Source organism: Thalassophryne amazonica, chromosome 9, assembly GCF_902500255.1.
Source record: "Thalassophryne amazonica chromosome 9, fThaAma1.1, whole genome shotgun sequence".
NCBI classification, from domain to species: domain Eukaryota; kingdom Metazoa; phylum Chordata; class Actinopteri; order Batrachoidiformes; family Batrachoididae; genus Thalassophryne; species Thalassophryne amazonica.
In genome coordinates this window covers 40,572,874-40,597,522 of record NC_047111.1, presented here as the reverse complement: position 1 = coordinate 40,597,522, position 24,649 = coordinate 40,572,874, and the positions used below count along the sequence as shown (strand labels likewise).

General features: G+C 41.1%; 1 protein-coding gene across 2 annotated transcripts in view; it reads right to left on the bottom strand.

Moving 5' to 3' along the window:
- LOC117517034 (core histone macro-H2A.1) overlaps nucleotides 1-2,354 on the bottom strand; it is a 100,252-nt gene extending 97,898 nt beyond the window's left edge. Inside the window, exons 1-2 of one of the 2 annotated variants that reach the window (XM_034177943.1) lie at nucleotides 2,209-2,354; nucleotides 540-734 (exon numbers count right to left, since the gene is read on the bottom strand). In XM_034177943.1, coding sequence (XP_034033834.1) covers nucleotides 540-711 — 172 coding nt within the window. In that variant the 5' untranslated portion in view covers nucleotides 712-734; nucleotides 2,209-2,354. The remainder of the gene's footprint in view (nucleotides 1-539; nucleotides 735-2,208) is intronic. The other variant, XM_034177944.1, reaches the window with a different exon arrangement.
- Between the last annotated feature and the right edge of the window lie 22,295 nt (nucleotides 2,355-24,649).

The following is a 24,649-nucleotide window of genomic DNA, read 5'->3' as shown; positions in this document are numbered from 1 at the left end:
ATAGACACACACTGCAAAAGAATAAAGTTATTCATTCCAAATGTGTTTTGTTTGTTTGCCTGCTTGTTTTTGGCAGAAATAAATAACAATAATAACTTGAGCATATATCTAAATTTACATATCCATCCTTTTCTCTTTGGTCCATTCAAAAAAACAAAAACAAACAAACAATATTTTGAATTCCTTTTGATTATCCAGTAAGCATGTTATTATGATTTTATGCAACACGTGTACTTATAATTTTGAGAACCTCAGAGCTAACAAACCCCCTTGATGTCTGCTGCCCTTTAACTGAATGGGAAAGTGTGACCAAACTTTTGACTGGTACTGTACATAAAAACAGTTTGTAACATTTCATGCATTAAATCTAGATTTTGTTTTAAATTTATGTAGATAGCTTCAGTACACCATTAGTGAAACAAATTCAGAATTCAAATAAAACATTGTAGGTACTTTAAGTTATTCTATGTCCACATTTTCTCAGACTTCATTATTTGATCATTCTTTCATTTCCAAAATTCAATACAGTCTCATCTTACCAGTCAGATACTCAAGAACAGCAGCCAGATAGACAGGTGCTCCCACCCCAATGCGGTATTTGGGCAGGCCCCTTTTAATGTAACGGAGCATACGTCCCACAGGGAAGATGACACCAGCCTTGGTGGACCGAGATGTCTTTGTTGTCTTCTTCTTTCCTCCTCGACTGGACATTGTGCTGAGACCAGTATTGTACTCTGTTGGGGCACATATTAACAATCCAATGACAGATTTACATGGACATCGCTGCCCTCCACTACCACCCCAACCATGCATTAAATATTAAGACAACTACTACATTGACAATAACTTTACTCTTAAATACACAGTAGGTGAATGTGAAGTGAAAACAGCTTGAAGGCTGAACTCAGTTACAGACTTAGACAAAATCCATCTGTATAACTGTTAAGCTATACAGTCAATCTATTTCCCCCCATATAAAATTCTGCAAACAAGTACTTAAACTTTCACCCCCTAAAGTTGCACAGGCCAATCCTCATGTGACTTTTTATCAGTGGGACATTCTTTTTAGCAAGGCATTCATTATTTCACAACCATCAAAGTGTGATTCTGATTTAGATGACAATACAATTAAACAATTGAAGTTTGGGGATTTGATTTGTTTTTCTTTGTTTGTTCTTTCATTTTTTTTATCTTCATCTTCATCTTAGCTTCATCCAAAATGACACATTGTAATAAGCCCTTGGTTGTCTTTACAATTTCATTATTAACATTACCATATGTTACGACGGTATATGAAACTTCTTTTGTTTAATGAAGGCTAAATTAACTTAAACTGGTTCCCATCACAGTAAGATCTCCAAATAAATGAAAGAATGCCTGAAACAAACTTAAATGTGAAAATCATGAATTTATGTTTCATCAGTTTCAACAGTCTAAAATCAGAACACCTTCGGTATGTTGAAAAAAAAAAACATCGGTACAGTTTTCAAGGTTAAGGGCTCTTTAAAATCAATTAGGCTAAAGCACGAATTTCACATTAAGTGCTGGATTATTCTTTACATATATATATATATATAAAATTCTTTTCGTATATAAATGTGCACATCACTATTATTTGGGGCTTACGTATTTGGAGTCACTTCCAGAGATGCGGAACCTAATTTTGCTGTACCAGATAAAATTAGCACTCTGCAAATCAATTAGCCACTCAGAAGGCCAGGCTGTCCTGGACCTACGTTATTACACTCTAAGCCACATTTTAATATTGTTTAAGTGGCAGCGGAACGGCAGAAAGCAGTTTGAATGTGTAATTTATCTGTTCTGCAGTATTTGTGTACTCAGATGGACGTTAATTTAACAGCTGACACGAACCATTTCCGCATGTCAACTATACCCGCCTCGTACATTATTTATTTATCCGTTCTATATACTCAGCGAGCGAACCGAACGGACGAGCTGACATTCGGCCCCCGGACGTGTCGTGGTTAAGGTCGGCGGGGTTTATGGTGGAAAGAACGTCGGCGGCAGAACCACAGCAATTACCCGCTCCTCGTCCCTCCCCTACCCGCCTGTCAGTTCCAGTAGCTCGGTGTCCGCTCTCGGTCTCCGCGGCGACAGAAAAAGAAAACACCGAGCGGCGAGTCTGTCTGTTCGCGGAACGGAGAACGGCTCGCCGAGCGGAGGCGGAGAAGCCGGTAGGACACTTACAGAGCAGCGCTCGGGGGGGAAATGTCTCCGTCGCGCTGAGAATAAGCCTGGGTAGATCCTCCACTCCCACAATCCACAGCGAGTCAGCCAGCGCGCGCTGCCCGCCGAGCGCGAGCTGAGACGAAAGCTGGTGAAGGATTTTTAACCCTTCACAGCGACAGTGACCGAAAAATACCGACAGTTTCCGAAAAATACCGACAGTGACCGAAAAGCTCCGGCAGTGACCGAAAAACATCGACAGTTGACCGAAAAACACCAACAGTGTCCGAAAAACACCTACACTGAGTGAAAAACACGGGCAGTATCCGAAAAATACGAACATTGACTGAAAAACATTGACAGTGTCTGAAAAACGCCATCAGTGACCGAAAAACACCGAACATGACAAGGCCATTCTCTAGTAGGGGTGCAACCAAAACGAAAAATCATGTATTTTACACCGAACCATGGGTTGCATAAAACAGTATCTACAACACTGACTATGAATTCTATTGTTGCTAGCAGACCGAGGTACCCAGCTTCACCTGGGTGAAGAATAAATAATTTGATTAGTAAGTGTACATTATATTTCATTGGCAGCAGAGTGCGCTATTGTTTTTATAGTCTGTAATAATGGTGGGTTAGATGTTTTTATATGCCATATAGTTACCATGTTTTAAGTTTTCCTTATGCAGTGTAGTAGTTTACTGCTTAAACCGACCAATAGTGTGATTAGATTTTTCCCACACCCTGTCGTTATAAATGTTTTACTATGGCAGGGTTATGCAATCTGTGAGTACTGTTGTTTATCTACATGTTAAAACTACAGCTTTGATAAGGGAGCAGGTTCTCATAGAAGCCCATGCTAAAATGTCCATCTTCAGTTTGTAGCCTTGTACAAAAATGGTTTTGTTCTGTGTTGCTAAATTCCACCTTGATGAGAACATGTACATTTTTTGTAACTCCTTAGTTTAAGATGTTTTAAGCCCTAACATTATGCATAATTAGAGGTGTGGTTCCTCTGGCTGTGAACTTGAGTGCTGTTCATCCCAACAAGGTCATATGGGTTCTTGCCCATGTGCCACCTCTTTGACCATATATTGGTTGGCAGATGAACCAGGGGCGTAGCACCAAATTCTGGGCCCTAGATACTAGCCATATTGAAGACCCCCCCCCCCCACTGTTATGTTCTTTTTTATTAACGCAAACACCAAATTTCTCATGCGTAGTCAAACCAGGTCTAAATCATGTATACCTTAGATCACACTTGGGAGTCAGAACCCTTTTTTAAAGTTGGGGAAGCAATATTGAGTTGGGGGGTCTGGGGGACCAAATTGCACCATTTTCTAGAAAAATGGTGCAATTTGGTGCATTCCCGTCTGTTAAAATGCACAGGAATGCACCAAATTGCACCATTCCCATCTGTTAAAATGCACAGGAATGCACCAAATTGCATTATTTTCTAGAAAATGGTGCAATTTGGTCCCCCAGACCCCAACTCAATATAGCTAGCTTTCAAGCTCACCTCTCTACCAAAGAATTTGGTTAGCAGCTGCTTTCCCACATTTAGTTTTCTTTTCCTGTCCTTTTTTCTCTTCTTTTTTGAAATCCTGACTTTGATTTTTTAGGAAAGACATATTTTATTTCAGCCTTACACTAGGGCTGCAACTAACGATTATTTTACTAATCAGTTCATCGGTCGATTATTTTTTCGATGAATCATTTTGTTTTGCCATTATTTCTTTAAGTGAGTTATTATTAAAAGGCCTTTGTCACACAACATCAACGTTTGACCTTGTAACAAAGTTATATTCTCGTCAAAAACATACCTGGAGTAGTGTTTTGTTTTATTTTGCACATACATACATCACCGACACACCACAAAGAGATTTCTATCAGGTTTATATGCCTACAGCAAATATCTCAACCACTGACAACATATTACAGCAAGAGTCCACGAAAGTATTTTAAAGGCCTGATGAAAGTGTAATATGTTATATTTAATAAGATATTTTCATGAAAAAAGACACAACTGTGCAGTTTACTGCATTTTATTTTATTTTCTTGTGTAAAAACGCAGCTTAGATAGGTGTGGTTTGACCAAAACAAACTGTCATTAAACCTAATAAAACAGAGATGAAGTGGAAGTGTAAGAGTCAATAGGTGTTCACAGGAAACACTTATTTCTATATTTATTCATGTTCATTGTTAGTTGGTTTAATCTTTTGTTTTGTTTTATCAGATTCTTTTTGTCCATTTCTCTAAAACTGTATTGTGGCATTATTATTATTACTATTATTGTTGTTGTTTCTATTATTATTATTGATATATAAATAAAAATAAATGAATAAAATATTACAATTTGTAATACATTTGACTCTTTTACGACAACAAACGCTGAGCCATGAATTATACAGAAAACAAATGTGCTGACAGCTGCAACAGCTTAATGCTAACTTCAACATTGAAAATGCCATAGGCATGCTAACGTGTTAGCATCAGTCCCGTTTTTAAGTTATAAATACATCTATCAACTGTTTCAGAAGACCATAACAGGTCAGATTAACATAAAAAGGTAAATATTACTCACAGACATGTGCTCTTTGGGGTTTTAGTGAGGAAATATTAAGATTAAGCGAAATAAAACACTGAATCAACAAAGCACCAGATCGAAGCACTGCTTCGATTGGTTCAAGGTTCAAAGCAAAGCCGCGCTGCACAAACGGTTGATTTATATGGAAGATACGAAACATTTGCGGTAAAACAAAGTTATTTAACAACTAATTGATGACTAAATTAGTTGACAACTATTTTAATAATCGATTAAATCGATTAGTTGTTTCAGCACTACTAAACACCTCTTTCTGTGAGATCCCGTTTGGGGGGGGCAGAGTGTCTCCTGTGCGCCTGGACTAAACCATTGTACAACTGTGCAGGGGTGGAAGGGCCCTCAGAGATCTTTCAGAATTATTGTTAGAGCAGAATTGTGTTTTGCAACATTTATACATTAATTCTAATTATATTCTTTTACAACATGAATTGTATGGACATTAATAACATGCAACACAAAAATGTATTTAATTCCAGTTTTTTGTGCCCCTCCCCCCCCCCTCACCCCATGCTCTGGGCCCTGGGTACATAGTACCCTTTACCCCCCCAGTCCAAACCCCTGAGATGAACTATAGCCACAGCATGGCTGCCCATAGAAAAAGCAGTACAGAAGAGCAAATGTGAATATTCTATTAATGTTGTGGTCTATCCCTTGGCCATATCTATGGCCTGTTCCTTGTCTGTGTGTTTATGGTCATTGTCTTCTGTCTGTGTTCTTTGGTTAGTGTTTGTTGTGTTTCGGTGCCCTGTTGGTGTCTGTAATCCTTGTGGTCTGTCCTCTGACCATGTCTCTATGTTTTTGTCTTTTTTTTTTTTTTTTTTTTTGGCCATGTGTTCATGTGTGTTAGTCTTGTTTCCCGTTTTCCACTCTTTCACACATTTGTGTTTCCATGTGAGTTTTCTGTCTTTTCTTTCTTCTCCTGTTCTCCTGTTAGTTTGAATATTGTTATCATTGGGTTTTTGGTTCCACTCACACCTGGGTTTCGCTTGAGTTTTGAGTAACCTTTATGTTAGTTTCAGCACGTGTTGCATCCCGGTCTCGTCTAATTCCCACACCTGCCACTCATTTGTTCCTTTGCATATTTAAGCCTGTGCTATTTCCTTGTTTAGTTGCAGTTTTCCTCTTTACTTCTTCCCTGCAATTTTGTCTGAAAGTATTCTGATGATCTTTGTCACCTCCTGTGCTTAGCCTTGCCCTGTTTGTTAGTTTAGTTTATGACCTTGGTTATTTCTCTATACCTCCATTGTGTTACCTGTGTGTTTTATTATGCTGTGTGTTTGTTTCTGACAATTTACTCCTGTAGTACTCACATTGCCTGTTGGACTTTGCTCATGTTTTTGGATATTAAAATCACCTTCATTATCACCTTACCTTCCATTCAATTGCTGCCTGCATCTTGGGTAAACATAATAGTTAAATGTGCAATAAAACATATTTTTATATGCCCATAAGGATCCCAGTGACTCAAAGATATCAGCACACTAAATTTGGTGTTGATAGGATCAAACTGTAGATTTTTATAAGAATCTCACATACAGGGCTGCATTAAAGTAGTCATGGTCCTGTGGGCAATACTTTGGGACCTTTAAAATTCAGTTAAAGAATCAGGTCCAGTATCAGGCTAACACAAATGGCAGAAGGCATTCTATTTTTTTGGACCGGCAAACAATAAGACTTTCTGTCACAGATTACATCAAATTAAAGAGTTATTGCCAGGATTTCCCCCATAGCCTGGTTTTAACTCTTTGTATTACCAGTGTCATGTGTTAGTTTCTCCACTAGATGGCGCCTTCAGTTTTTGTTTCACACCTGGATCAGACGAGTGACTGATTATTGATAGACTATTTAAACCCTGACTTTCTGTTCATGTATTGCCAGATACTTGTGTGCTCTTTGTCTGTTGCCTTGTTTACCTCATTTTGCCTCGCCAGCTTCCAGAACCACCTTCAATGATCCAGGCAGTCTCCAAGAGGATCAAACCTGAATGCTGCCCTGTGACCTTGACTGAGTCTTCCAGCTATGCATCGAAGACGCCGAAGCATCCCACAGCAAAAGCTCAGTTCCTGGTCTCAGAGGCAAGTGTTCCACCTGGTTCTGAACCCTGAAACCTTAGTTGATATTAAATGGTGGTTGGCTCTCACTGCGGTATTGTATCACTTCCTGTTCCGGAGCACAGCAGTGTTTTGCTGTATCTGTTAGCTGTTTAATCTGCATAGTTAGATTGATCTAGATAACTAGATAACGATTTGTTTCACAGTGTAATCTTCACGTGCCTTAACTAAAGCACTCCCTCTGCTGAATCACCTCTAAATTATTTACACATTATTCACTTTATGTGTTTTTAGGAATCTGCTAGCTTAGCGCAGCTACTAGCTCTTAGCCGGTTTAGCATGGCGGCTTCTCCTGTCTCTCCTGCACTTTTCTGCTCTGGCTGTGAAATGTTTAGTTATTCCTCAGCCTCCTTTAGCAGTAATGTACTTGTAATAAGTGTAGCTTATTCGTAGCTTTGGAGGCCAGGCTGGGCGAATTGGAGATTCGGCTCCGCACCTTGGAAAATCCTACAGCTAGCCAGGCCCCTGTAGTTAGTGCGGACCAAGGCAGCTTAGCCGCCGTTAACTGTCCCCCAGCAGATCCCGAGCAGCCGGGAAAGTAGTCCGGCTGGGTGACTGTGAGGAGGAAGCGTAGTCCTAAACAGAAGCCCCCGGTACACCACCAACCTCTTCACATTTCTAACCGTTTTTCCCCACTCGGCGACACACCCGCCGAGGAACAAACTCTGGTTATTGGCGACTCTGTTTTGAGAAATGTGAAGTTAGCGACACCAGCAACCATAGTCAAATGTCTTCCGGGGGCCAGAGCAGGCGACATTGAAGGAAATTTGAAACTGCTGGCTAAGGCTAAGCGTAAATTTGGTAAGATTGTAATCCACGTCGGCAGTAATGACACCCGGTTACGCCAATCGGAGGTCACTAAAATTAACATTGAATCGGTGTGTAACTTTGCAAAAACAATGTCGGACTCTATAGTTTTCTCTGGGCCCCTCCCCAATCGGACCGGGAGTGACATGTTTAGCCGCATGTTCTCCTTGAATTGCTGGCTGTCTGAGTGGTGTCCAAAAAATGAGGTGGGCTTCATAGATAATTGGCAAAGCTTCTGGGGAAAACCTGGTCTTGTTAGGAGAGACGGCATCCATCCCACTTTGGATGGAGCAGCTCTCATCTCTAGAAATCTGGCCAGTTTTATTAAACTCTCCAAACCGTGAGTATCCAGGGTTGGGACCAGGAAGCAGAGTTGTAGTCTTGCACACCTCTCTGTTGTATGGCTGGGGGGGCCTGGCTGCTGGTTTGTTTGCCTTTTGTGTTTCCTCCCAGGTGGCGTGCATTTGGGACTGAGTGGCTGTGTTGCTGAGGCTGTTAGGAGGACTTCACCCTGATCACCTGCGACTCGTCAGGACTCACAGCTGAGGTGCATCTGGAGGGATTGGAGTATGTTGGCATTTAAGACTGAAGTGCACAGTGTGCATTTGCCAGAGACTCGACCTTGTGACCAGACGGGTGAGATCGTCGTCTTGGGAGCCATCTCATCAGCAGCGGACGCTGAGAATGTCCAGGTTTGATGCACGGTCTGTGAAAGAGGAGAGGGTGAGGTCTCACGCTCGTCAGCACACTTCCTGAGGTACGTTGGATTTTGTGACTAACAGTTATACAGTCAGTAAATGTGGTGTCCCTCACACCTTATTGTATTGAGCTGTATGTTAGTCATGTATCAGCTTCCACTGCGGTGGTGATTTGTGAACGGGATGTTCCATGCCTGCAGGTTGGAAGCTGATCAGTAATCAAGCCAGGAAGTGTTTGCTGTTTGTACACCTTTAAGTGTTCTGTGTGTAGAGTGTGGACTCACATAATGGTTCCTTCTTTCACAGACTCGGTTGTTGCGGCCACCTGGGGGGTGTCGGCGGGGTCCTTGGGTCCGAAACAGCTTCTGGCTCCGGACCATTAGCGCTGCTGGGAGCGCACCACGCCAGACCGCACCTTTTATTATTATTATGATCACTGTTATGTATTAAATTCAGTTAGCCTTTGTACCGTGCTCTGCTTATTTCATACTGGGTCCTTCAAACGCTGGTCGGTTCTCCGAGCTGCGTCCGACACATAACAGTAGTCTCTGGCCAGACATCACGGACCCAGCGGTAGCAGAGACGGTAACGCGCCGGGAAGGCGGCAGCAGACGTTCAGTAGTTATCCGGATCAGTTGCGGGGCTCTCCGCCCGGAAGGTGCGTGTTTGAGAACCCATTACTGGATACTAATTTGTGCTCTCTTGCAGCCGTGTCCTGTGTTTGTGCCTTATCCGTGGGTCGTGGTGGAGTGTGACTGGCGACAGCTTCGCGTCACACTCCGACCGGATAAGAGGCTTAAACGGGAGCTGCAAGAGTGCGTTTGTAATGGGTTCACGCGCACGGCGGAGCTCTGTTAGCACGGGTCGCTGGGCTTCCTGTGCTACAGTCGTTGCCCCGTTTCCCCGGATAAAAGGTAACTATTGCGTCTGTTGTTTCAGCTCCGGCGTTATTTCGTTGAGCACATTTTGGTTGTGTTGCACACAGCTGCGCACGAAGATGCAGCTCGTTTGTTTTTTGTCACCAAAGGGGGTTTTTCATTTTTTAGCACTCTGGTTCCCCCTTGTGGTGACTGAATCACGGTACCGTCAAGCTCTTGAGTAGGAACAGGTGTGTTCCATGTGGTTGAGCTTGACGGTATAACTCACTGATTTGTTTTGTGTTGGTTCATTTTGTGTGGGTGTGTTTTGAGTGGGTTTTTGTGGGCTTTTGTTTTTTTGTTGTCCACTGTTTGTCTGGGGGTGTGATCCTGCGGCCTTTGTTACACAAAAAAAAACAAAAAGGAAAGACGGGGACCCAAACAACTGTGTGTTGGTCTGTTTTTTTTTTTCTTTTGTTTCTTTTTGTTTCCCCCCTCCCCGGGGTTAGATGGAACGGTCCCCTGGGGGGTGATTGGGTGGTATTTGGGTTGTTTTTTCTCTTTGTTTTTTGTTATGCCCTCTCTTCTCCTCTGACTCCAGCCGGGGGTGCCGTAGTGTCGGCATTGCTGGAGGGGTGCAGTTAGGTTGTACTGGGCGTTTCCCAGGTGGCCTCTGCACCCGGGAGGGGAGGGGGGGGGGTTTGGGGTTTTTGTTTTGTTTTTTCCTCCCCCAGTTTCCACCCTCAGGGTTTGACTGTGGTGTCCTCTGGGGGGGAAAAGGCGTTGGGTCCATCTAGCCGTGGGCGGCCGGGGCTGGGTCCATTGGTCGTGTGGGGAGGCGTCTCCTGGGGTTGACGAGTGGTCCTCTGGGGGGCGCTGGTAGTCCCCGTGGGTGACGGTGGATCCCAGAGGGACCTCGGCCGTGGTTATTACTCCTGGAGCTGGCGGGTGGCCCTCTGGGGGGTGTTGGTCCCTGCGTGTCGTTTGGGGGGGAGGAGGGGGGGGGTCTTTTGGCATTTTTGTTTGTGTGTTTACATGTGGGTTGTTTTTCTTTTCTCCCCTTCCCTGGGGTTTGATGGGACGGTCCCCTGGGGAGGGGGGGGGGGGATGTTTTGGTTGTTTTGTTTTTGACTAATCACACGTTTGGTTAAAGGCTGACCGCACAGGTGTAGGAACTCCTGGCCACACCTGTGCTAAGACTGTCAGAAACAAAGGCAAAGATGCAGCCAGTTCAACCAGTCTGTTGGAGGACTAACGCGGACGTGGTTTCCAGCCATGGTCCCTGGAGGGGGGTGTTTCTCCTGGGCCAGGTGTGTGTGGTCGCCGGGAGGCTTCCCGTGAGGGTGGGGTACTGTTGTATGGCTGGGGGGGCCTGGCTGCTGGTTTGTTTGCCTTTTGTGTTTCCTCCCAGGTGGCGTGCATTTGGGACTGAGTGGCTGTGTTGCTGAGGCTGTTAGGAGGACTTCACCCTGATCACCTGCGACTCGTCAGGACTCACAGCTGAGGTGCATCTGGAGGGATTGGAGTATGTTGGCATTTAAGACTGAAGTGCACAGTGTGCATTTGCCAGAGACTCGACCTTGTGACCAGACGGGTGAGATCGTCGTCTTGGGAGCCATCTCATCAGCAGCGGACGCTGAGAATGTCCAGGTTTGATGCACGGTCTGTGAAAGAGGAGAGGGTGAGGTCTCACGCTCGTCAGCACACTTCCTGAGGTACGTTGGATTTTGTGACTAACAGTTATACAGTCAGTAAATGTGGTGTCCCTCACACCTTATTGTATTGAGCTGTATGTTAGTCATGTATCAGCTTCCACTGCGGTGGTGATTTGTGAACGGGATGTTCCATGCCTGCAGGTTGGAAGCTGATCAGTAATCAAGCCAGGAAGTGTTTGCTGTTTGTACACCTTTAAGTGTTCTGTGTGTAGAGTGTGGACTCACATAATGGTTCCTTCTTTCACAGACTCGGTTGTTGCGGCCACCTGGGGGGTGTCGGCGGGGTCCTTGGGTCCGAAACAGCTTCTGGCTCCAGACCATTAGCGCTGCTGGGAGCGCACCACGCCAGACCGCACCTTTATTATTATTATGATCACTGTTATGTATTAAATTCAGTTAGCCTTTGTACCGTGCTCTGCTTATTTCATACTGGGTCCTTCAAACGCTGGTCGGTTCTCCGAGCTGCGTCCGACACATAACACTCTCTGCAGTTTCTCACCCCCTGCCATCTCCCCAATACCCCATCCCCATAGAGACGGTGCCTGCTCCTAGACCACCAACAACCAGTAAAAATCTATTTAAGCATAAAAATTCAAAAAGAAAAAATAATATTGCACCTTCAACTGCACCACAGACTAAAACAGTTAAATGTGGTTTATTAAACATTAGGTCTCTCTCTTCTAAATCCCTGTTAGTAAATGATATAATAATTGATCAACATATTGATTTATTCTGCCTTACAGAAACCTGGTTACAGCAGGATGAATATGTTAGTTTAAATGAGTCAACACCCCTGAGTCACACTAACTGTCAGAATGCTCGAAGCACGGGTCGAGGAGGAGGAGTAGTAGCAATCTTCCACTCCAGCTTATTAATTAATCAAAAATCCAGACAGAGCTTTAATTTGAAAGCTTGACTCTTAGTCTTGTCCATTCAAATTGGAAGTCCCAAAAAACAGTTTTATTTGTTATCTATCGTCCACCTGGTCGTTACTGTGAGTTTCTCTGTGAATTTTCAGACCTTTTGTCTGACTTAGTGCTTAGCTCAGATAAGATAATTATAGTGGGCGATTTTAACATCCACATAGATGCTGAGAATGACAGCCTCAACACTGCATTTAATCTATTATTAGACTCAATTGGCTTCGCTCAAAATGTAAATGAGTCCACCCACCACTTTAACTATACTTTAGATCTTGTTCTGACTTATGGTATGGAAATTGAAGACTTAACAATATTCCCTGAAAACCCCCTTCTGTCTGATCATTTCTTAATAACATTTACATTTACTTTAATGGACTACCCAGCAGTGGGGAATAAGTTTCATTACAGTAGAAGTCTTTTGGAAAGTGCTGTAACTAGGTTTAAGGATATGATTCCTTCTTTGTTATGTTCTCCAATGCCATATACCAACACAGTGCAGAGTAGCTACCTAAACTCTGAGTGAGATAGATTATCTCGTCAATAGTTTTACATCCTCATTGAGCACAACTTTGGATGCTGTAGCTCCTCTGAAAAAGAGAGCCTTGAATCAGAAGTGCCTGACTCCGTGGTATAACTCTCAAACTCGCAGCTTAAAGCAGATAACCCATAAGTTGGAGAGGAAATGGCGTCTCACTAATTTAGAAGATCTTCACTTAGCCTGGAAAAAGAGTCTGTTGCTCTATAAAAAAAAGCCCTCCGTAAAGCTAGGACATCTTACTACTCATCACTAATTGAAGAAAATAAGAACAACCCCAGGTTTCTTTTCAGCACTGTAGCCAGGCGACAAAGAGTCAGAGCTCTATTGAGCCGAGTATTCCTTTAACTAGTAATGACTTCATGACTTTCTTTGCTAATAAAATTTTAACTATTAGAGAAAATTACTCATAACCATCCCAAAGACATATCGTTATCTTTGGCTGCTTTCAGTAATGCTGGTATTTGGTTAGACTCTTTCTCTCCGATTGTTCTGTCTGAGTTATTTTCATTTGTTACTTCCTCCAAACCATCAACATGTCTATTAGACCCCATTCCTACCAGGCTGCTCAAGGAAGTCGTACCATTAATTAATGCTTCGATCTTAAATATGATCAATCTATCTTTATTAGTTGGCTATGTACCACAGGCTTTTAAGGTGGCAGTAATTAATCCATTACTTAAAAAGCCATCATTTGACCCAGCTATCTTAGCTAATTATAGGCCAATCTCCAACCTTCCTTTTCTCTCAAAAATTCTTGAAAGGGTAGTTGTAAAACACCTAACTGATCGTCTGCAGAGGAATGGTCTATTTGAAGAGTTTCAGTCAGGTTTTAGAATTCATCATAGTACAGAAACAGCATTAGTGAAGGTTACAAATGATCTTCTTATGGCCTCAGACAGTGGACTCATCTCTGTGCTTGTCCTGTTAGACCTCAGTGCTGCTTTTGATACTGTTGACCATAAAATTTTATTGCAGAGATTAGAGCATGCCATAGGTATTAAAGGCACTGCGCTGCGGTGGTTTGAATCATATTTATCTAATAGATTACAATTTGTTCATGTAAATGGGGAGTCTTCTTCACAGACTAATTATGGAGTTCCACAAGGTTCTGTGCTAGGACCAATTTTATTCACTTTATACATGCTTCCCTTAGGCAGTATTATTAGAAAGCATTGCTTAAATTTTCATTGTTACGCAGATGATACCCAGCTTTATCTATCCATGAAGCCAGAGGACACATACCAATTAGTTAAACTGCAGGAATGTCTTACAGACATAAAGACATGGATGACCTCTAATTTCCCGCTTTTAAATTCAGATAAAACTGAAGTTATTGTACTTGGCCCCACAAATCTTAGAAACATGGTGTCTAACCAGATCCTTACTCTGGATGGCATTACCCTGACCTCTAGTAGTACTGTGAGAAATCTTGGAGTCATTTTTGATCAGGATATGTCCTTCAATGCGCATATTTGGACTATTGTAATTCATTATCAGGTTGTCCTAAAAGTTCCCTGAAAAGCCTTCAGTTAATTCAAAATGCTGCTTCTAGAGTACTGACGGGGACTAGGAGAGAGCATATTTCACCCATATTGGCCTCAATTCATTGGCTTCCTGTTAATTCTAGAATAGAATTTAAAATTCTTCTTACTTATAAGGTTTTGAATAATCAGGTCCCATCTTATCTTAGGGACCTCATAGTACCATATCACCCCAATAGAGCGCTTCGCTCTCAGACTGCAGGCTTACTTGTAGTTCCTAGTAGAGGTGTCAAGTAACGAAGTACAAATACTTCGTTACTGTACTTAAGTACACTTTTTAGGTATCTATACTTTACTCCTTTACTTATTTTTCTGCCTACTTCTGACTTCTACTCATTACATTTTCACACAAGTATCTGTACTTTCTATTCCTTACATTTTTTAAAACAAACAGCCTCGTTACTCTTGGCTTCAGTTTAATGTTTATATATATATATATATATATATATATATATATATATATATATATATATATATATATATTATTTCACGTCATGTGCGCCTGTAATCAACATGCTTTGAACCGTGAACCAATCCAAGCAGTGGTTCGCAGATTGAAGCAATGCTTCGGCCTATTGCTTCGTTTATTCTTTCTTTCTTTCGCTTAATTTCCCCCCGCTAAAACCCTAAAGAGCATACATCTGTGAGTATTATTTACCTTTTCTATGTTAAACCGACCTGTTATGGTCTTCTGAAACAGTTGATAGATGTATTTTATAACTTAAAAACGGGAGCGACGCTAACGCGTCAGCATGTCTATGGGATTTTCAATGTTAAAAGTTAGCATTAAGCAATTGCAGCTGTCATAACGTTCGGGTGCATTTGTTTTCAAATTGTAATATTTCTTAAATTTATTTTTGTTTATATATTAATAATCTAATGATTATTATATACAATTTTAGATAAAGAGGCAAAAAGAACCTGAATAGAAACACAACAGAAAATATAAAAGCAACTAACAATGAACATACGTAAATACATACATACATAAATAAATGTTCCCTGTGAACGCCTAGTGACTCTTACACCTCCACTTCATCCCTGTCTTATTTAATGACAATTTGTTTCGGTCAAACCATGTTTTCAATGTGTTAATTTCTTCAGTGATTTCCTCCAGAACTATCTGCCAAAATAGAAAACTGCTGCATCCTAGTAAGAGCAGAATACTACTGGAATGAATTTGAATAAGTTGTTTTTTTGTTTTTTGTTTTCTTCACTAAATGGATGCTGCACTCACTGCAGTTTATTGTCTGATCTCTGCTCTCTTTCACAGCATGTCTTTTTCCTGATTCTCTCCCCTCAGCCCCAACCAGTCCCAGCAGAAGACTGCCCCTCCCTGAGCCTGGTTCTGCTGGAGGTTTCTTCCTGTTAAAAGGGAGTTTTTCCTTCCCACTGTCGCCAAGTGCTTGCTTACAGAGGGTCGTTTTGACCGTTGGGGTTTTTCTGTTATTATTGTATGGCTTTTGCCTTACAATATAAAGCGCCTTGGGGCAACTGTTTGTTGTGATTTGGCGCTATATAAATAAAATTGATTTGATATTATCCTTCAAGACTGGCTCGGGATCCTGGAGCTCCCTCGTTTCACCTTCAGGAAGTGGGCCATCTCTCCACACTGCAGGCACCCCAGCGCAGCACCTTTATTATAAATAAACATATTTTCCTTTGTAGTCTTCTCCGTGTCCAGCTTCCTGCATTTGGGTCCATTGCCTGCAATGGTTCGGTTCCACCCGAACCGCTAACCATAACAGTTATAGTCTTATAAGAAAACAGCTACAAAGTCCACCACAAATCTATACTGCTGCATCAAAAAGCAAAGTTCCAATATCTAGGCTTGTGACTCAACAAACGAAAGCAGAATCACATAAATTCAAACACAAAATATTTACTGCTGTAGTCACAGTGGAATATCACAGAACATCTTTCCATTCATTTCTGCATCTTTATTGTCAAATGGGCTTTCCTCAAACGAACATGTGTAATTTTATATTTGCTTGTTTTTAGTTCCCATCATGCATTGCTTTTAGATTTGTCTATGATGTGTTCCTTTACAATGCAGAGATTATGAAAGTGGGTTTTTTTGTGCATGTGTGGTGTGAACTATAAGAAGGGGTGGGGGCATCTTGCCAGAAAAATCTGCAGATATAATTCTGTCTGTTGTGTGTGGGGGGGTAACTTTGAGGTTCAAAGTTCTTTATTGTCACTTGCATAAACAAAGCAAACAGCAGCACTGCAGCCAGTGAAATTCTTTCCACCAAGTTTCCAAGCAGCAACATTTACCATAAATGCAACAAAAGGAAATATACAGTGTGCAACATATATAAATAAATATATTGATGTTATAATTGTGTAACGGTGTAATATCTTAAATTTTTGGGGGGATAATGTAAAATCTTTACATTGTACTGGGGCTAAACCTTAATATCTTGATGATCTGAGGGAAGAAATTCTCTGTCCCAAACCCTACTGGTTCTGGATTGAATGCTCTGATGCCTCCTGCTAAACCATAAAGATCAAAGTGAGCCCTGCAGTTCTGTAATGGCTGGCCTCGAGGTTAAAGAATCAGGTTTGTGAGCTGAGGATCCAAGTTTTGAATCCATGAAACTCCAAACCTGAAAGATCTAGGGAAATCACAAAGCCCTTGAGCAATGTTCTTAATACCCAAATTGTGTGCAAATGAGAGCTTTTAAACACCACCTTGACATTTGTGTGTGAGAGAGAAATCATTGTGAAGCCTTTTGAACATATACATCAGATTAAAAGTCACAATATGAATACTGTACAGTCCATTTAACATCAGTGTTTATCCCCAGTGTTTATCAAAAATAATTTCTACAATGTGTTGCAGTTTGAGGTCATTATTTGATCATTCATTATGGTTTAGTTTTAGTATATTGTAAGTTAACTAAACAGCATAAGATTTCAACTAAATCCCCTATAACTAAAATCTTATGGTATTTAGTCAACTAAAAGTAAATCAAAATATGCTGTCAAAATTAGTACTATACCAAACCTTATGAGTGTATTTATATTTATTCAGTTTGGCTTTAGAGTAAATAAACGTAATAATAATGTTTGACGCACAGCAAATGCTTTTTGGTTGTTTCTGGCAGCCCCTGCTGGTTGACCAGAGGATGCATCTTAAAGTCTGAATCTTGGTAGACAATTTCTTCTTTTCAGTACAAATGGGGGATTTCTCCAGGGGCTATCATAGCCAGCCCATACACACGTCCTGTGAGTGCTGTACATAACAGGGACAGAAACTCTTGAGGTTTTTTGTTTCCTCCATGTAGGTGTTCAGGTTTCTACAGTGTTCCATTCTGCCATGGACTGAATGTTGGTCATGGAAACCATGGCTGAGTTATACAGTGAGGAAAATAAGTATTTGAACACCCTGCGATTTTGCAAGTTCTCCCACTTAGAAATCATGGAGGCAGGGGCGGATCTACTGGGGTGGCATGGGGTGGCAACTGCCACCCTAAAAATAGCTCTTGCCACCCCAATCAGTGGGTGACATTTTTTTTCAAAAAAGGGACCTCGCGAATGACTTTAACCGGCGAAAACTGTGCTCTCTGAGCGCCCTTGAATGCAGCACAAGCTGCACTTAGGGCTCTCCCTGCCACCCCCCCACCTGTTGTGACGCCGAACTTTCCCTAAAAGACACGACGACACGCCAGCACACACGGCTGCCAGGAAAACTTTGCGGAGAAAGAAATATAAAATTGATACATTCACCAAGTACTGTATAAATTAATAAACTGAGGAGTAAGTTTTCAGTGGTATTTTTATTAGGGCGGAACCTCTTGTTTCCCTCATCGTTTCAGGTGAACTGAAAGCAAGGACAGACGTCAACACTGGTCACATCAGCCGGCAAAACTTTCTTTGTAGCTAGACTTCACCTTTACTCTGATATAAATTATATATTATATATATTAGGGATGTTTTGTCCAACCTTAAAGTCGTGTTATGTTAAAAGTCCGTGCACGCGTGCGGCAATGTACGGTTTTTAGGTTTCACTTTCATTTCATAACGCGACAGTGGAGCACTTTTTTATTGCTGAGGGGAGAAAACACTTTGTTGTGGATTTAGAGGAACACTGGAAACAAGAGAAGAGGGTGTGAGGAGAGGACAGAAGGATGGACAGAGGACAGAGGGATGAGCAGAGGACAGAAGGGAGGACAGAAGGATGGACAGAAGCCAGAGGACAGAGGGATGGACAGAGGACAGAGTACAGAAGGATGAGCAGAGGACAAGCGCTGATACACACACCCTTGAGGTGTGTTTCTGTGAGTCTTCAGCTCAGGTAAGACTCATACAGCTTCTCTGCTGTCATTTGATTAAATATGTTGTTTTCTACTATCAATCAATCAATCAATCAATCAATTTTTTTATATAGCGCCAAATCACAACAAACAGTTGCCCCAAGGCGCTTTATATTGTAAGGCAAGGCCATACAATAATTATGTAAAACCCCAACAGTCAAAACGACCCCCTGTGAGCAAGCACTTGGCTACAGTGGGAAGGAAAAACTCCCTTTTAACAGGAAGAAACCTCCAGCAGAACCAGGCTCAGGGAGGGGCAGTCTTCTGCTGGGACTGGTTGGGGCTGAGGGAGAGAACCAGGAAAAAGACATGCTGTGGAGGGGAGCAGAGATCGATCACTAATGATTAAATGCAGAGTGGTGCATACAGAGCAAAAAGAGAAAGAAACAGTGCATCATGGGAACCCCCCAGCAGTCTACGTCAGTTTCAGTTTGTACAGGGGTCAAACGTTAAACTTGCTCCAATTTTGGTAAGAAATTCTGCATATTCTTGGTTTAGTTAATAGTATTTTAAAAAGGAATAGTTTGCACCATCTGTTACGCTACGTTATCATGTTACGAGGTAACATATGTCACATGTCATAGAATCCAACGGACGTCACCCTTGTTTGACCTTTACTTTGGAGACCAAGCATTCGACATAGTCAAAACTATTCCATTTATTAATCCTATTCACTCAACCAATAATTTGCATCACTTTTTACCAAAACTGAAGTAACTTTAACTATTCACCCTTGTACAAACTGAAACTGACCTTTGTCACCATTTTTGCTGTTTTTACCCCATAACTCCATAACATTCAGTCATGGATAGCCCAAACTATACATTTTTGGAATCCTTATGATCACACAAATAGTGTGGTATAGTTTTCAACATGATTGGAGAATTTTTATATTTTGACCCCTGTGTAATTCTTTGACCCCTGTAGCTCATTAGAGGTCACCTCCAGGATGTCTCCATATCTGAAAATAAACATTAGTTAATTTAGAATGTGTGCCAGATTTCATGCTTTTATCACAAACTGAACAATTGTTTTGGTTATCTGCTGCACTACTACAGCAATGTTCATTTTGTGATCATGAAAACACAATTTACAGATCTATGACGCCCATTGGAGCGCTTGAAATTACCATTCCACTCACGCATTTTTTACACACATTGTTTATAGTTTTTTCTATATTGGTCTGCAAAAAAGTTGTTTTAACATTAGATGAAAATTGGTCCGTGGTGCAAAAAGCTTGTGGACCGCTGCTCTAGGCTATATGAACTTGGACTCCTGATGCTATAATCCAGATTCCTGACCTATAATAGCATAATACATAAACATTACATTGCCACCCCACATAATAGTGCCTGTCCCTGCTTGCCACCCCATGAATTTATCTCTAGATCCGCCCCTGCATGGAGGGGTCTGAAATTTTCATCTTAGGTGCATGTCCACTGTGAGAGACATAATCTAAAAAAAAAAAAAAAAATCATCCAGAAATCACAATGTATGACTTTTTAATAATTTATTTGTATGTTACTGCTGCAAATAAGTATTTGAACACCTGTGAAAATCAATGTTAATATTTGGTACAGTAGCCTTTGTTTGCAGTTACAGAGGTCAAACATTTCCTGTAGTTTTTCACCAGGTTTGCACACACTGCAGCAGGGATTTTGGTCCACTCCTCCATACAGATCTTCTCTAGATCTTTCACATTTGGAGTTTCAGCTCCCTCCAAAGATTTTCTATTGAGTTCAGGTCTGGAGACTGGCCAGGCCACTCCAGGACCTTGAAATGCTTCTTACGGAGTCCCTCCTTAGTTGCCCTGGCTGTGTGTTTGGGGTCATTGTCAGGCTGGAAGACCCAGCCATGACCCATCGTCAATGCTCTTACTGAGGGAAGGAGGTTGTTTGCCAAAATCTCGCAATACATGACCCCATCCATCCTCCCTTCAATACGGTGCAGTCTTCCTGTCCCCTTTGCAGAAGAGCACCCCAGAGTATGATGTTTCCACCCCCATGCTTCACGGTTGGGATGGTTTTCTTGGGGTTGTTCTCATCCTCTAAACATGGTAAGTAGAGCTGATTCCAAAAACAACCTTGCATGCCAATGCATAAACTTGTCATGAACTGTGTGTGAACTGTGCGAAGCTGCGTGGCAGTGCGCAAAGAAAATTTTGAATTGTTCAAAATTTCTGGCATGCATAAATTTTGTGCCACTTGCATGAACTAGCCGTGAACATTGGCATGCGTTGATCTTTGGGATCAACAGCTGACACATAACCTGAAGTCATCTTCCCGTGCGTTTTCTCATCGCATCTGCTTGGAGTCTGCAGTTTTCTGCTAACCGGTCTGTGTGCGCATGTGTGGGAAAAGCAGAAGTAAATAACAACAGCGACCCTTCCTCACTTCCTATTACACACTGGGATACATACAAAATGCATTAATGTGAAAATATCTGTCAAAAAAGATGATCTAGGATGTATAAAACAGACAAAACTCAGATATACATAAAGTGTTTACATAATGCAGTTCTTAATTTTCTTAATCTTTTATTTATGCTGTATATTTTTTTTCTTTTAATTTTGTTTTAATGGTTCCGTCACTTAACACATTTCCCCCTGTTCAATGTGTTAACGTCACATTTATAGATGTCACAGCTAAAATGTTTCCACCCAAAATATAATTAATTAATAAAGTAGCATAATCAAATTCTAGTACAATTCATAATTCCTCATTTGAATATTTACAGACAGGTGGTTATGCAGTTGAACTAAACAAAATTATTAGCAATTCACTATCTGAAAAATATTAACGTATATACTGTAAACGATTTTAACATTCTATAAATCAAAAATCTTTTACGCCCCCCACCCCCCAAAAATTGCAATTTCAACAATATGATTGGTATAAGTAAAACTAATTCTACAAGACTCAATGGAATCACTCATTTCTGAGGAAAAAATTATGGAATCACCCTGTAAATTTTCATCCCCAAAACTAACACCTGCATCATATCAGATCTGCTTGTTAGTCTGCATCTAAAAAGGAGTGAACACACCTTGGAGAGCTGTTGCACCAAGTGGACTGACATGAATCATGGCTCCAACACGAGAGATGTCAATTGAAACAAAGGAGAGGATTATCAAACTCTTAAAAGAGAGTAAATCATCACGCAATGTTGCAAAAGATGTTGGTTGTTCACAGTCAGCTGTGTCTAAACTCTGGACCAAATACAAACATGGGAAGGTTGTTAAAGGCAAACATACTGGTAGACCAAGGAAGACATCAAAGCGTCAAGACAGAAAACTTAAAGCAATATGTCTCAAAAATCGAAAAATGTACAACAAAACAAATGAGGAACGAATGGGAGGAAACTGGAGTCAACGTCTGTGACCGAACTGTAAGAAACCGCCTAAAGGAAATGGGATTTACATACAGAAAAGCTAAACGAAAGCCATCATTAACACCTAAACGGAACAAAACAAGGTTACAATGGGCTAAGGAAAAGCAATTGTGGACTGTGGATGACTGGATGAAAGTCATATTCAGTGATGAATCTCGAATCTGCATTGGGCAAGGTGATGATGCTGGAACTTTTGTTTGGTGCCTTTCCAATGAGATTTATAAAGATGACTGCCTGAAGAGAACATGTAAATTTCCACAGTCATTGATGATATGGGGCTGCATGTCAGGTAAAAGCACTGGGGAGATGGCTGTCATTACATCATCAATAAATGCACAAGTTTATGTTGATATTTTGGACAATTGAAAGGATGTTTGGGGGTGATGAAATCATTTTTCAAGATGATAATGCATCTTGCCATAGAGCAAAAACTGCAAAAACATTCCTTGCAAAAAGACACATAGGGTCAATGTCAATGAGCAGATCTGATTTGATGCAGGTGTTAATTTGGGGGATGAAAATTTACAGGGTGATTCCATAATTTTTTCCTCAAAATTGAGTGATTCCATATTTTTTTTCCTCTGCTTGGTCTAAAAAGTAACCGTTACTGACTGCCACAATCTTTTTTTTCTTGATTTCTTATAGTGTTTCTTAAAGCCAGAAAGTTGCCATTTGAAATGACTTTAGTTTTGTGTCATGTCTGTGATCTGCTTTTTTTCTACAAAATTAAACAACTGAATGAACATCCTCTGAGGCCGGTGATTTCATAATTTTTGCCAGGAGTTGTATAATGGGGAAAAAAATTTTTTGTCATCAGTTACGTTATTCTTTCAGTAATAGTTAACACTGAAGCCAAACCACACGGATTTATTGGCATTATGAAGATGTTTATGTGATTGTTTGTTTTTTTGTTTTTGCAGACGTGAATGAAGCTGCCACAGACCGGAGCAAACAGGTTAGATCTCATCACCTCTACATCTAATTAAATTATGACGATGAGTCACAAAGGACAGATTGACCACAAAGGCTGACAAGCTGTCAGGACCATTACAACAACAACAATCACAGACAAGTATCAAATTATTTATGAATTACTTTTACATTAAAATAATTATGTTTGTACACTAATAATTCCACACTGTTGACAATAATAGTCCTTGAGTATCGCTGGAATTACTTTGTGTCAAACAAATGGTTACTTCAGGAGACAAAGATGGTTCCGCATCTCTGGAAGTGACTCCAACTACGTAAGCCCTAAATAATACAGATGTGCACACATATATATATATAATATATATATACGAAGCTAAAAAACAAAAAACAAAGAAAAACAAACCAAATCCCCAAACTTCAAATGTTTTAATTGTATTTCATCTAAATCAGAATCACACTTTGATGGTTGTGAAATAATGAATGCCTTGCTAAAAAGAATGTCCCACTGACAAAAAGTCACATGAGGATTGGCCTGTGCAACTTTAGGGGGAGACACTTCTAATCTTTTGAATCATTGCCTTTTGTGAAAGTTTAAGTACTTGTTTGCAGAATTTTATATGGGGGGGAAAATAGATTGACTGTGCAACCTTCAAGCTGTTTTCACTTCACATTCACCTACTGTGTATTTAAGAGTAAAGATACTGTCAATGCTGTCTTAATATTTAATGCATGGTTGGGGTGGGGGTGGGGGCAGATGTCCATGTAAATCTGTCATTGGATTGTTATTATGCGACCCAACAGAGTACAATACTGGTCTCGGCACAATGTCCAGTCGAGGAGGAAAGAAGAAGACAACAAAGACATCTCGGTCCACCAAGGCTGGTGTCATCTTCTAGAAAAACAATGTAGTAAATTAGATTGTAATAATCTAGAAAAACAATGTAGAGAAACAAGGCTGTATTTACACTCCATGTAGGTACAATATCAACATTTGGCACTGATACCAACTCAGGGGTCTTGATAGCAGTACTATATTGCTACATGGAATGTCAAAGTCCAGCCCCTTGTCCACATCGTGACACCTAACAAATCAAGTTGGGGTGAAATACGGTGGTGACCTTGTGTGCCCTGTGGCCACTTCAGCAACCATGAAGGCGCAACAGGAACCCTGAACATGAGAGGGCTAACGGCTTTGGACAAACAAGATCTCCTCAACGGGGGATCAAGTGGAGGAGGTGATAGCTTATAACCCAGCGGCTATAAAGGCTGCAGCAGGTCCTCAGACCACAGTGTTTTGGGATTTCCCAGCCATCGGATAGGCTAAGGGTCTGTCAAGGACCGTATGTTTGTTGGTGTGCCACGACATTCCCAGGTCAAACAAACCCACAGGCGTCTCTGCATCTGTCCCGTCCAGGAATCAATGGAGAATGAACCTTCTTTGCTACGGCGGGATTGATACATGACAAATACCCAGAACATTACCAAAAATCCATTTTAAAAAATCCATGTTAGACAACAGAACAAAGATTGTGAAATTTTAGAAAATTGTCTTTTAAAATCAGCTCAATTTAGTTGACTATTTTTAACTGTGCAAACTACTCCACATTTTGCAAATCTTTGACATGCATGATTTTCAGAAATTGTACTCCAAACTACACAAAACCTTAAATTTTGGGGGGGGTGGGGGGCTGGCAAGAAGAACGGCTGATGTGGATGAGAGTTGTGCTGCTTCTGTTTTGCTGCTGCAGGAAGCAAAACTTAAAGCAATTACTGATCATTTCTCAACATGCCTCACAATAGAATAGAAGCATTAATGTAAAGTAACAGAGGTTTATGTTGTGAAAGTGTCGTGACACGGACCCACAACAGGGGGCGTAAGTTCAGACTATTACACAAGGTTTTTGTTCAGCAGAGAAAATTACCTGATTGGTAGTTGATTTCTCGGCGGGGAGGTGGAGTTGCAGTCCGGCCTTTAAGGTGGTGGTGATGATGTGGATGAGTGACAGCTGATGCTGATGA